The 14,456-nt window shown below is 37.6% G+C and overlaps 1 protein-coding gene across 1 annotated transcript; it reads right to left on the minus strand.

Moving 5' to 3' along the window:
- Positions 1-1,095: 1,095 nt before the first annotated feature.
- Positions 1,096-13,779, minus strand: LOC120534434 (endonuclease domain-containing 1 protein-like). Its single transcript, XM_039762006.1, has 3 exons — positions 13,700-13,779; positions 3,560-3,859; positions 1,096-1,894 (listed from the first exon to the last, which is right to left on the minus strand). Exons 2-3 carry the CDS (start codon positions 3,836-3,838, stop codon positions 1,361-1,363), a joined length of 813 nt encoding a protein of 270 aa, XP_039617940.1. The 5' UTR covers positions 3,839-3,859; positions 13,700-13,779; the 3' UTR covers positions 1,096-1,360.
- Positions 13,780-14,456: the final 677 nt, after the last annotated feature.

Consider the following 14,456-nt stretch of genomic DNA (forward strand, 5'->3'; position numbering starts at 1 on the left):
AAAAGTGCATCTTACCAATGAGGTGTTACCATATCTTTTAATCTTTAGGAAATTATGCTCCCCATCATCTTATTGACACTGATGAAAAGAAGTCAGGTTTTATATTATGAACCAGATAATATCACACAAGAATCATTCAGACACCGCTGATACAGCTCCATGAACATTTCTTAAATTCCTTCTATCTTCCAAATAAAATGGAATTCTGTATCAAAAGCCTCAGTTCGAACTTGTGGCTCAGGTGTCCTGTGGTGCAAATCACATTAACCACATTATGAAGCCAAAAACTGACGACCCCTCAGTCGAAACAGAGAAACATATATGACAGACTTTACCAACTCTGGCAACCGTGTCTCAGTTCTGAGACAGTGGCAGCACAAAGCATGCAGGGGTGGGCTTGAAACCAGTATGGCAGTTGCCCTTTCTACAGTCCATAAAATAACAAATAGCAGAGTTTTCCATCGGCTGTAATTGAGCAGTCATTTTCGCTTCTCACTTTGAAGAAATGATTTTAACTGTGTGAAGCTTGAAAGTCTCGTTGACACTAAGTAGTGACTACAGAGAAAGCTATACCCAGAATTTAAAAGTTTGTCCTATTTTGATAAGTTGTACCCAGTTTTGTAGTCAGTCTTGGTGGTCACATAAAAAAAAACAATGATGTCCATCAAGGTTGTGAATGTTCTATGATGGCTGAGGAGACCAATGCTTGAACCACAGATCTTGCTGAAGTAGAGCTGAGAGGTTCATCTAAGAGCTGATTTCTCCACCCTTGGTTTTCTTTCTCTCTCCTTATGTTGCCATCTTTTGTCTGCTTTCTCAAAGAGATAGTCAGGAATTGCTATGTGATGAATTGCATGGCGTGGTAAGACAGACAGCAGCATCTCAAAGTGCCTCAGAAATGTTTTAAGAGTAAGCCAAATGAAAATCTGCCACTCAGATTTTAAATAAAATTAATTCACAAGGCAAAAATGCAAGGCTTTATAATGTAAGGTTGATTTTATTTTTTATACTTTAGTACATATTAATTTTTACAATCACACTATTATTTTTATTACTATATTTATTCATTTTTTAAATTTATGAAAAGCACTTTAATCTGCATTTTTTTGTATTACTGGTGCCATATAAGTAACATTATTATTCTTTTTATTCCTATTATTTTTAAAAGAACCTTAAAATTAAATATGCTAGTAGGAAAAGCATGTAAGGGCTGTTCTACATTTCTGCATTTTAACAGTAATTATAGATCATAACTTAGCTTTGTGAGATGAATGACAAAATGCAATTTTGGAAATTTTATTTCTTGTAAACTTTCAATAGGATTTTAAGACAAAATCATTTGGCTGTGGGAATTTCTGTTTCACCTACAGTTATTTTCAAACAAAGTCACTTCTCTGCCAGTATCACCCTTTATTTGTCTCTGTAGGTCTGCAAGATTTATATCTTCCACTGGTTTGTCATCATTTTCGGCAATGTAACCAAGGGACCTCATAGGATTGTTGTTATTATTTACACAGCAAGCAGCAGTCCAGAGGTGACTAGGCACCTTAACCCGATTGTTTATAGTTTTCTTATCGTTCTTCCCTCGAATCACTCCAACAATAACATATGTTGTAGTGCATCCATTCACAAATTGTTGCATTATTTCAGTTTCATAACGATTCCACTCTCCCTGGTTTAGTATGGTACGTTGAGGCACAATGTTAGTCAAGGTGAAAGTTGCTGTCCTACTTTCCTCATTATTGTGGTGCATAGATGGACTTAGATGACCCCGATCATATCTAGTGGCATCTGTTGCTGTATAATCTTCTGATACTGCCTGACTTTCTTTTTCTTCTTCGGTAGCGTTGTTTGACACTATTATCATATTCTTTTCTCTTCTTCGATCTATGAGCTAAAATATCATGAAAAAAATGTAAAATTTAGAATGCATTGTAAATACAAATAAATATAATCTAAACATGTTCACACAAGAGAAGAAGAATGAACAATAAATAAAGATCTTTCATAGGTCAAAATGGTCATACAGACACAGTGAAGACTGACATGTAAAATGAAACCACAGAAAAGAAGAGCAACAATCTGCCGCAAGAAGAAAGACAAGGGAACAAAGGAGATCACATTTTCAATGACAACCAACAAAGGATCATTTTTATATGAATGAAATTAGCATCTAACATATAGCATCATCCAGAAAGTGGTGATGATCTTCAGTCCTTATTTGCTTTAGTATAGACCAAACAAGTCCAAATAACTCAGGGATGTCTGGTCCATTAAACACATCCCAGGAAGCAGGAATACTAACTGCTCTGTGATCTGAATGCTTTTTTAATGCAAAAATTACCCCAAGTACGGCTTTTGGAATAGGGTAAGGAGAGGAGTTGTTGTAAGAGTGGAAGTGAGAAAGATGAGTGTTTCTGTTTCTGAATTGTAGCTGTCAAAGAGAGGGGCAGCTCATACTGCTTGATTTCTACTATGAAGATATGCCTACAATCATATTCTAGGGCATGTCAGCGGATATAGAGGGGCCAGACATTTTTTGTGATCAATTTTTTCATCAACTAATATAATTGAAGCATTAACAGTCAAGTTAAGTTGTAAAACAAAATGACAAAATAAAGAAATAACTGTTCATTCCATTTTGCATACTGATTCCTGTATGGAAACAAATGCTGCCTGAAATTTATTGCCCCAAGATGGAAATTCATTTGGTCAGATGTGCTTGACAGTTAACCATTTCTTCTTTTTCATCTTATTTTTTCAGAAATATAATTCTGAATGTTTTTTATTGTAAGTGAGGACATAGTTGGGCAGTTGGTAGGCACACCCTCATTGCTGCAGTCTCCCAGTTTGAATTCCATTTCTTTTTGTTGTCTGTGAAGTGTTTACATGTTCTCCCTGTAATTGTATTTGCTTTCTTCTAGGTTCTCCAGTTTGGCCTCCAACTCTTTAAAGATGTGCAGGTCAGGTTATCTGTGTGTGATTGTGGTTGTATGTTTGCACAATGTATAGTGTTGCTGCATCCTTGGTTCAGGTTTTGCTCTCAAATGTTGCCTGTATGGAACTTTGTATGTTCTCCCCATGGGGTTTCCCAGTGACACACTGGTTTTTCTACCACATCCTCAAAGAAGGTAAGGTTAGATTAACTGGTGATTCTGAATTTTCCCTGTGTAGGTGTATGTCCATAATTGGGTGCCTACTATGTTGTGGTACTGTGCCCAAAGCTACTTCCTACCTTGCTCTTAGTTATATCAGGATAGATATGTTTTTAAATAGTGTAGCATGTTTAACAGGAAGTGACATCTCTGGCCATGATTAAAAATTGACCGCTATTCAAACTTACAAAGAAGGCAAAATGGCCAGTGCATTTGAGAAATGTACCCCCATTTCAAATTTTGCTTCCCTGTGGCAATCATTGGGACATTCCTATTTAGGTGATTTAGTAAAAACTGTTTCACCAAGTGATCTCATGAATTCCTTTACACAAAGCTGAACCGATTTCTTTAATTGTAGTGATTTTAAGGATCTCAATTCAGATTATCCAAATGGTCAAACTTACCTGGGGTTCAATGTACCAGTCGTTACTTCGGATACCGTTACCTCCATTTGTATGTATGTATGCAGAGTATATTGGGATACGGTTTTCCTTGTCATACATTGTTGCAAAATGAGCTCTGTTATTGTAGGTTTGGCAAATCCGAGCAGCATTCTGTGGTATAATGCCTTTGGGTTCTGTTCCTTTGTAAAAAAAATGCTTGCATGTAAATTGGTTAGGCATAACCTCAGAGTTAGCCTGGGTAGTTAAACACATAAGGATCTCTAGGATTAGCAACCACATGTTCTCTCTTCTCTACAGGATCTGAAATCAAAAAATAAATACAATAGCAGGCATCAAAATTAAAGGCAATTCTATTCTGGAAAGGAGATTTTATTAGTTTGGACATAGTCTGCAAAGATTTTAATGAAGCATTAGAAAGACCAGTAATCTGAAAGATTGACATTACTGACCATATTTCCATTGCAGGATATCAATAGTATGAATGTACACCAAAAACTAAACATCTCCTTTCTTCCTCCACCGTCACAGCTACCAAGAAGAACTCACATTAAGTCTGTCTCCTGCAACCTGGGAACTCTGCACCAGAAAATACCACCCTGAACAACAGGTTCAATGTAATCAGCTACAATAGCATAAAATAATACTACTACTTCCACTACTACTACTTTATCTCTACCATACCTTTATTTGAAACACCAAGTAGGCAGTTCAAATTCGAGTAACATCATCTGGCAATTCTTTGTCTTTTATTTAACTGATTCCGTCACTTTTACTAACTATGACTGAGTCTCCTCCATTCTCATTTTTATCACATCAACTATAAGACCTAGGTACCCGTCAGAGAGTGAGGTATAAGGTGACTAGAACACATAATCTTCAGTGGTAACAGACATAACATTACATAAGAATAGCATATTACTCTACAATTGTGGACTCTAGTATGTGCTGTGCAATATCGTAGGAAACCAAGAAGAAGAAGAAGAAGAAGGGTGGCTGACTCACTGAAATAAACAAGACTTTGACTTTACTTAATGGAAGGGACCATGGACCCCCAGAAGTTTATTTTCCTTGGGAATGCAGGTTTAGTTTCCTCTTTTCAACTGCCAACTAACACAAATCTGCATCTCAATATTTTAGAGAAAGGAGTAGAACTTTATTGGAAGAGAAATAAAATTTCTTGTAAAAAGTAGACCTTAGCACAGTTTTCTATGCTGAAATAGCCTGCTATGTTATAACAAATCCTGTTACTTGGCTACTGAAAATATACCATGTATTTTAATACTTATTTAGTTTAAGTAGAAAGTGTAATAAGTTCTGAGGCATTGTAAGTCTAGACTTTTAGTAATGCTGCTGTGGGGCAGCCTTCTGATACTCTTTATTACAAGAACTAGCAAAATACCCGCGCATCGCAGCGGAGAAGTAGTGTGTTAAAGAAGTTATGCAAAAGAAAAGGAAACATTTTAAAAATAACATAACATGATTCTCAATGTAGTTGTTTTGTGACTGTTATGAGTGTTGCTGTCATCAAGGATTTGATTATCATTATTTCTTTCAATGAGGTTTGTATTTGGAGGATGTGTTGTGTTCAAGTTACATTCCGTGTTTTTCAACCGTTATGAAGATAAAAGGTTTCATTCATCGAAGTGTTCACTACCCAAATCGGTACTCGTGAATCTAAGATGTTTAACAGGTATTAACTTGTGGATTTGCCTGCGAATATTTAGCGGCAGCGTGTCTATGAACTTAATTTAAACTTAAGCTTTACACCTTGCTTTCCTATTGATATGTCTACAAAGGCTTGTTCATATTCAGAGGGTTGTTCCTTTCTTACTGCATCAATAAACAGCTCACCTTCCTCTTTATCTGAGACATCACACACTGCATGCACGGGTTTACCTTTCCCAGTCCTGCAAACTTTAACAAAGTGGTTCAATTTACCACATTTTTTACACTGTCTTCCTTTAGCTGGACATTGACTTTTTCCACCGCGTGCTTTGTTTCCACAGTAGCTGCACTTATCAATATGCTTGTATGCGTCACTCACTTCATATTCTTTTGCTGCTTTTGTTCAGTGCTCTTTGGAGCTTTTGCTTATTATCTGCGTACTGCGTTCACAGTCTGTTCACGTGAGCCGCTCGGAGTACATGCATCGAAGGTTCTCATCTGTGCTTGTGCTATCTCGTGTGATCTTGCGATGTCCACGGCTTTATTTAATGTTAGCTCAGACCCGGCACTTAAAAGTTTCTCTCGCACTTTTGCTGAGTTTGTGCCAAACACTATTCTATCCCTGACCATCTCATCTTCATTTGCATAAGCACAGCCCTTCACCAGCAATTTTAACTCTGTTACAAAGTGATCAAAAGTCTCGTTTATACCTTGCGTCTTCTCACTAAACTTGTATCTCACGAAAATAATATTCGTCTTAGGCATGACAAACGCCTCTTAGCGGCAGCGTGTCTATTGGATTGCTGGTGACGGATGGCCTTATATGGGCAGGCACTCAATTACGTGGGAGGCGTGGGTATGGGGGATGCAATATAGGCAGGCAGCCAACTACGTGGGAGGCATGGTGATGGGTGACGCAACTCCGCCTCACACGGCGACCGAGCTGCAGGTTATGGCCGTATATGTATACGTAAGTAGGATTCATTTATGACCGTTACGCATAGAATTTCAAAATGAAACCTGCTTAACTTTTGTAATTAAGCTGGAAGGAATGAGCCTGCCAAATTTCAGCCTTCTACCTACAAGGGAAGTTGGAGAATCAGTGATGAGTCAGTGAGTCTGTCAGTCAGTCAGTCATTCAGTCAGTGAGGGCTTTGCCTTTTATTAGTATAGACTAGCAAAATACCCGCGCTTCACAGCGGAGAAGTAGTGTGTTAAAGAAGCAATGAAAAAGAAAAGGAAACATTTTGAAAATAACGTAACATGATTGTCAATGTAATTGTTTTGTCACTGTTGTGAGTGATGAGTGTTGCTGTCATATATATATATATATATATATATATATATATATATATATATATATATATATATATATATATATATATATATATATATATACAGTATATATATATAAATATTGTTGACTGTGTCCCCCAAGCCGCCAGATGGAGCCCTCCCTGCAGTATGGAGGTGCCCTTAAGACCAGCAGGGAGTCATGGACTATGTAGTTTTTATTCTCAGCCCTGCTGGATACCACAGGGGCCGCAAGAGGGAGCTGCAGGGAGGACCAAAGACTTATTTGTACACTATGACCCGGAAGTTCGTCATAGGAAGAGCGACGGACTTCCGGGATGAAGAAAAGTACTTTTTACCTGACCCGGAAGTGATACAAGATCACATGGACTGGGGACTGGGAATACTTCCGGGTCAGGGAATATAAAAGGACTGAGGGAACTCCCAGACGGCGAGCTGAGCTGGGTGGTAGGAGGGCAACGCGTCTGGGAGTGGAGGATTGTGATTATTGATTTGGTATTGTGTATTGGTTTATGAATAGTGTAGAGTGGAGGGTGCTTAGTGCACGTAATTATTATAATAAAAAGAATTATTGTGGCACTTTTACCAGGTGTTTGGCGTGGTACCTGACGGTTCAAGGGAGCACTACTGCCCCCTACTGCGACAATATATATATACATATATATCAATCAATCAATCAATCAACATTTATTTATATAGCACATATTCATACAAAAAATGTAGCTCAAAGTGCTTTACAAAATGAATAGAAAAATAGAAGACACAATAAAAAATAAACATAAGTCAACATTAATTAACATAGAATAAGTAAGGTCCGAATTAGCTAACTTTGCAGTACAAACAGTGCATGCAGAGGATTCTGTTACTTCTAGCCCTCATCTCTTTGAGAAGATGGCTAGGTTAGAGATCATGAAACTAATATATCAGCTCTATGAGGAAAAACTCAATAAAAGAGAACTTTCTGCTTAAATACTCTGTGCTAATAATAGCCTGCAAGTGGTCTGCATTTCTTAAATTCCATAAAGGAATTTGGGGGTCAGTTGACTAACCTGGATAATAAATGACTCCACTACCTTTTTCCTGTATAATGTTTTTTATTTTTTAAATTGAAGAAACATCAATCTTTTGCTCAATAAGTTTTGAAGTTATCATCCAGTAGATACAGAAGACACACACACACACTTATATATGCTCATACACATACACACACACATATATATATATACACACACACACATATATATATATACACACACACACATATATACATATATATACACATATATATATAAATATATATATACATACATATATATATATATAAATATATAGTTAAGCGGAGGCAAGTTACTTTCCAAAACGCAGAGACAGACTGACTTCCCACTCCTGATGTCATGCTTCCCCCCACCTCTGTCTCAGATTAGCGCAAATATATTGCTCCTGCAAGCGAACTATGACTCATAGTACGATCAGAGAAGTCGCAGACATTCATCCTTGTGCTGTTCTCTGCTCCTTCAGCGGAAAAACTGCCTTTTGTTACAACCAAAAAATTGGACTCATTAGTTCATATGCTGCCACATTATGCCATTTTTTTACACCCTAATTTTTGTGTTTTCGTGCATAAGCAAGTGTTTTGGCTTTATTTCATACTTTGAGAAGTGCTTCCATGAAGGCTACTGATAAGACCGCTCTCTACTGTAGATGTACGTGCCATTGTCCCAGTGGTTTATGGCAGTCCTATAGTGTCAGACGTGTTAAACGTCTTCTGATTTTGAAGGGAAGTAAGCTTGATGTTATATCTGTTTTGCTGAACTCAGTTTCCTTGGCTGACCATTGATTTTGTTCATGTTTTTTCGTTTCACTGCATTTTCTAGGAAATTTATTGATTAATAAAAACTATTCATAGCATTATTTTTGAAAGCAATCCTTCTTTACAGTATTTATTCGCAAGTGCCCAAGACTTTTCCTCAATACTGTTTCAAAGTGTAGATGTATGTATTACTTACAGCAGAACCCTGATTCTCCAAGGTAAAGTGTACTGATGCTACCTTGGTTAGCTGGAAATTCAGATAAAATGGATGTCCACTGTAGTGGCAATGCTGCACAGAGAAGTTGGGGCGGACACAGAGAGAGATCAGCCAATGTCATCATAGATGCGCATTGCACACAGTGGTCAGAGACAGACTGGAGGAGTCCATTTAGCGAACAATACAAAGCATTCACCACCAAGTCAGAGACGGCAGTTTTGCAGTCCACCACCGGTGGTCCACCACAGCACAAATCTTCCAACTAAGATGCTTCATGATGTGAGTCTATAGCAATTTAATTGGAAATATGGGTAGGATTTTCATATACACACACAGCTTTTTCGTATCAGTGCAATACGCTGCTTATTAAAACGGATAACTCCCGCTCTTACGTGCAAGTCTGCGTGGATATTATGAACTATCGTATTTGTTCAAGTTCTATTTAAATTTTAAATAGAAGGAATTTTTATTTAGTCAACTGAAATATCTTTGGTAGGAATGGTAAAAACAGACAGGAATATTATTCCTGAATAAATCAACTCAAACCTTAAACAACTTATAATATTTTGCTCTCCATAAAAATATATCCTGTCTAAATTATACAAGTTAGAAATAAAGTAAACGTTAAAAGAACAAACATTCACATTTCTTTACTCTTATGTAATTTTATATAAAAAAGGTTCAAGCCACATGTAGACGGACTTTTTTTGTTCTTCAAAGTCACCAAAGCGCCGTGCAAACTCAGTGCGCTCAGTTTATCAGCAAAGTGCGTATTTGGAAACACCGTAGTGACGACTTGGTTTAACATTACTTGGCAACAGGGAAAGTGGGGCAAGTTGCACTGGTGCATTTGTGTCTCCCATAAAAGCAGCTTCACTTGAAATCACTTTGTGATTGTGCACGGGTAAAACGTCCGCTGAAGTGTCAGATTCTTATTTAATTATGCTGCTTTCTGTATCTTCTGCATTGCATTCAGGTCTTTCAGGTTACCCTGATGTTTTGTCTCATAGTGCCGTCTTAGATTAAATTCTGTAATTACAGCCACATTAGCTCCACAAATGAGACACACGGGTTCAGTAAACATATACTCAGCCTCCCATTGGTTTTTAAAGGCTCTATTTTCAGAATCAACTTTTCTCTTCAGCATCGTGTGGGCTAGCTTCGCAATAACTTGCAGCATCATAAGGTAGACTTGATTAACGCGGTAAGTGTTCGGCAAGGCAGCTGAAGCACTGCATTATGGGATCTGTAGTTTATTGTGTTACCAGCGCTTCATATACCTGGGCCATTAATAACAATAATACAGTATATAAAATGATCTCGCGGGCCGGATATAATTACACGCCGGACCGGATGTGGCCCGCGGCCCATGAGTTTGACACATATGGACTAAATAGAACTTGAAAAGATATATTTTTTCAAATGTGATCGCGCAATTCAGATAGAGTTGACGCGCACTACAGCCTGCATGCCTCAATAAGTCATCCTCCCCTCGCTCTTACTTTTTTACCGTTCATCTAATGAATACACTGAGTATGGCTTTACCAAAACAATCATTGATGGTGAATAAAGTATCCATTATTCGAGTATGTAGATCGGGGTATATACATACATATAAATATATATACCCGCGTATCGCAGTGGAGACGTAGTGTGTTAAAGAAGCTATGAAAAAGAAAAGGGAACATTTTAAAAATAACGTAACATGACTGTCAATATACAGTATTTGTTTTGTGAGTGTTACTGAGTGTTGCTGTCATCAAGGATTTGATTATCATTATTTCTTTCAATCAGGTTCATATTTGTAGGATGTGTTGTGTTCAAGTTACATTCCGTGTTTGTCAATCGTTGTAAAGATGACAGGTTTCATTCATCGATTCGTTTCTTACTGCATCAATAAACAGCTCCTCTTCTTCCTTATCTGAGACCCGACACACTGCATGCACAAGTTTTTTTTTTTTTACACTGTCTTCCTTTAGCGGGACATTGACTTTTTCCACCGTGTGCTTTGTTTCCACAGTAGCTGCACTTATGAATATACTTGTATGTATGAGACGCTTCATATTTTTTGCTGCCTTTTCAATTGTGTAATTCGGTTTTGTTCAGCGCTCTTTGGAACTGTTGCTTTTTATCTGTGCACTGCGTCAGTTCACGTGAGCCGCTCGGTGTACATGCATCGAAGGTTCCCAGCTGTGCTGCTGCCATGTCGTGCTATGTCCGTGGCTGTATTTAATGTTACCAAAGTCCCAGAAACTTTCTCTCGCAGTTTCGCTGAGTTTGTGTCAAACACCACCCTGACCATCTCATCTTCCTCTGCATTCGCAGAAGCGCAGTCCTTCACCCGTGAATATTTACCCGTGGCAGTTTGCTATTGGATTGCCGCTGGCGGACAGCCTTATATGGGCAGGCACTAAATTACAAACGCCAGCGGCAGCCTGTCTATGAACTTAATTTAAAGTTTAGGTTTACATCGTGCTTTGTTTCCGAAGTAGCAGAACTCATGAATATGGTTGTATATGTCACTCACTCGCTTCTTATTGTTTCGCTGCCTTCTCAATTATATAATGCATGTTTTCTTCAGCGCTTTTTGGGCCTCTTCCTGGTTTTCTACGTACTGCGTGATTACGTGGAAGGCGTGATGATGTCACATGAAACTCCGCCCCCACGTGTTTCAAGCTCATCTCCATTACAGTAAATGGAGAAAAACAGCTTCCAGTTATGACCATTACGTGTAGAATTTCGATATGAAACCTGCCCAACTTTTGTAAGGAAGCTGTAAGGAATGAGCCTGCCAAATTTCAGCCTTCTACCTACACGGGAAGTTGGAGAATTAGTGATGAGTCAGTGAGTGAGTGAGTGAGTGAGTGAGGGCTTTGCCTTTTATTAGTATAGATTAAACTGGCCTAATTTATGTAGCAGACATTACATCTTTATTTCGTAGCAGATATATAAGATTATTTATCATTTGTCTTTTCTATTGAACACTGTAACACTTTCAAGATGTCAGTTATACTTACAGTACATACATATTATCCATTAAGACAAATTCAGAGCTGGGTGTCTGAACAAAAAAGCATTTTATTTTTCTGAATCCTGGTGACTTCAATTTGGGAATGTTAGATGGAAAAAACTTCTAAAGGCATGTTCCTTTTCAGGACACAAGAAGCTGGACCTTCTGCATTCAATTGTTAAACGCCTTTAAATGTAAGCTTATGATACAATGTGAGCAGGTTTGATCTCCTCTTACTGCCACCTACAAGCTTGTTACTGACAACAGCAGCTCTCTATTGTTTTTTTTTTTTTTTTTTGTGAACTTGTGCAAAGTTTTCATTTCCGTTTGGGAACACATAAAGTATGCCTATTTACAGTCACATGGACAAATTTGGGCAAATAGATCAAAAATTCTGTTACTGTTAATAGCTATGCAAGTAGAAGATGACCTGATTTTCAAAAGTTTAAAGTTAAAGATGAAACATTCTGTTCAGCATTTTAAGTAAGATTAGCACATTATTTTTGTTTTGTACAATTGTAGAGTGAAAAAGGAATGGAGCATCAAGCAAATGTTTTGACATCCCAAGAGCTTTTAGGTTTCAGATGACTTTCTCATGTGTGCAGACCTTAATTAACTCAGTAGGGCTATTGCTTGTTCACAATGTTCATTAGGAAAGGACAAATGATGAAATTTCAAAACTGTGTAAAACATCTGGACTCCTCAAATCTTGTACAAACAATCAGCAGCCATTGGATCCCCTAAGGAGCTGCCTAGCACTCTGAAAATTGAAATAACTGTTGCCCACAAAGCAGGAGAAGGTTAAAATAAGATAAGGTGAAGACCAAGAAAACTTTCAGAGAGAACTGCTCATACGATTGCTAGAAAAGCAAATCAAATCCCCAGTTTGAAGATTTATCAGACCCGAGAGTGGTGCTGTGCAAATATGACCTTCATGGAAGAGAAATTAACAAAAAAAATCCTTTGGTGTATCCTCATCACAAAATTCAACATTAAAAGTTTGAAACTGGACATTTAAACAAGCCTGATGCATTTTGGAAACAAGTCATATGGATTGATGAAGTCAAGGTAAAATTTTTTGTCCGCAAGGTGCAACAGACATGTTTGGAGAAATAGGGCATGGAATTACATGAAAAGAACATCTCTCTGACTGTTAAGCAACATGGTGGACCAATGAAAACATCATGAAGGTGTTGTCCATTTCTTCATACACCTTCTGACAGAGTGTTGTGGAAATTCTGCATTGCTCGACATAACATGTCAAGAGGAATGTCAGTAAATTCCTCTTCAATCCTCACTTTTAGTTCAGCAATGGTTACAGGATGTGTGCGGTACACTTAGCTTTTAAGATGTCCCCAAAGAAAAACAATCACAAGCAGTGAGATCTGGGGATCTCAGAAGCCATGGAATGTCATTGTTGCATTAAATGATGCACCTTGCAAGCAATCCTTGAATAGCTGTCATGGATTGTTGGGCAGTATGCAAAGTGGCTCTGTTCTGTTGAATCCACATGTTTCGATATCACATGAGCAGACAGCATATGATTGTGACGTCCTAACTGATAATGAAGCTGAAATTCCCTTTGCACAGCAGTCACACTATCACCATTCTTATAAAAGGCTTTCACAGAGAATGCTCGTTGTGAACCACTCTACTGCTCCATTATAACTAATGGCAAGAGATTCTAAATGAGGTCACATTGGTCCCAAACAATTGCCTATGCCACAGGGTCGAGAACACCTAGTTCCAAAATTTCCTGTTTTCCTGCGCCATCTATCTATCTATCTATCTATCTATCTATCTATCTATCTATCTATCTATCTATCTATCTATCTATCTATCTATCTATCTATTAATGTGGAGCCTTGCAGTTGTCAGTCCACCATTCAGAAATAAGAAGGTGACATATTAATGTTTAAGGACCCTGATATAATATGTTGAACAAGAAGCAGTAAAGCTGAGCAAATTAATTTAGATGTTGAACATGACATTATGTCAGATATGTGTGTCACCATTTCTTAGTAAAAAAAAATTATACCTTATTTCATAAATTATTCACTTGTCTTAGCTCTGTTGATGAAATAATAATAGAATGCAAAAAAACACAGAGGGCTTGTCACTTACCAGTTACCACGAAAAAGAAATTTCCAGTGCTCTTCAGAGGACTGCGTGGTTCAAGTCTGTGATGCAGAGCAAAGCACAGAGCTTGTATTAATGAAGTAGAGTCTGTGGGTATTTATTGGAAACTTTTCTTATGCAATATTGGTTAGAACAGAATTTAGAAATGATATCTAAAGATCACAGCTTGACACATGGTCCAGAAGACTTACATATAATAGATGATGACATCTAATAAAAGGAAGTGCTCTGAGTCATGGGGTCAGATAACTTTAAACTGTATAAACAAAGCTCACTATCTAGAGAACCATCTCTACCTCAAACCACTTGCCTTTGTCCACCATATTAGCAGCATTTTTACATTTTCTTGGATTTTTCTTTTTCTCTTAGGGTCTTTCTTACATTGTACACATACAATAAACCTTAATAAAAACTATTCAGAATTTCTGCATTTCCATATACTCTTTATGTAAAATAGATATCAAAAGTCTCAAGACCCTTATTGAAATGTCAGCTTATGTAATGTAATTGATGAAGTTGAGAGAATCACATTTAGAAAGTCAGAATGTTTTGCATTCAAAAACGTGTAACTGACAATATTTAATTAAAAATCAAATAAATAACGTACAGAAACAGGATTTGGTTGAGTAAGTGTGCATACCCACACTTTAAAAGCTCATTTTGATTGTGTTCAGATTTAAGCAGTGTAAACAATAAGCCTGTGGCAGTAGGGGGCGCTAGTGCTCCCTTGAACCCTCAGGTA

Source organism: Polypterus senegalus, chromosome 8 (genome assembly GCF_016835505.1).
Source record: "Polypterus senegalus isolate Bchr_013 chromosome 8, ASM1683550v1, whole genome shotgun sequence".
In the NCBI taxonomy this organism is placed as follows: Eukaryota; Metazoa; Chordata; class Cladistia; order Polypteriformes; family Polypteridae; genus Polypterus; species Polypterus senegalus.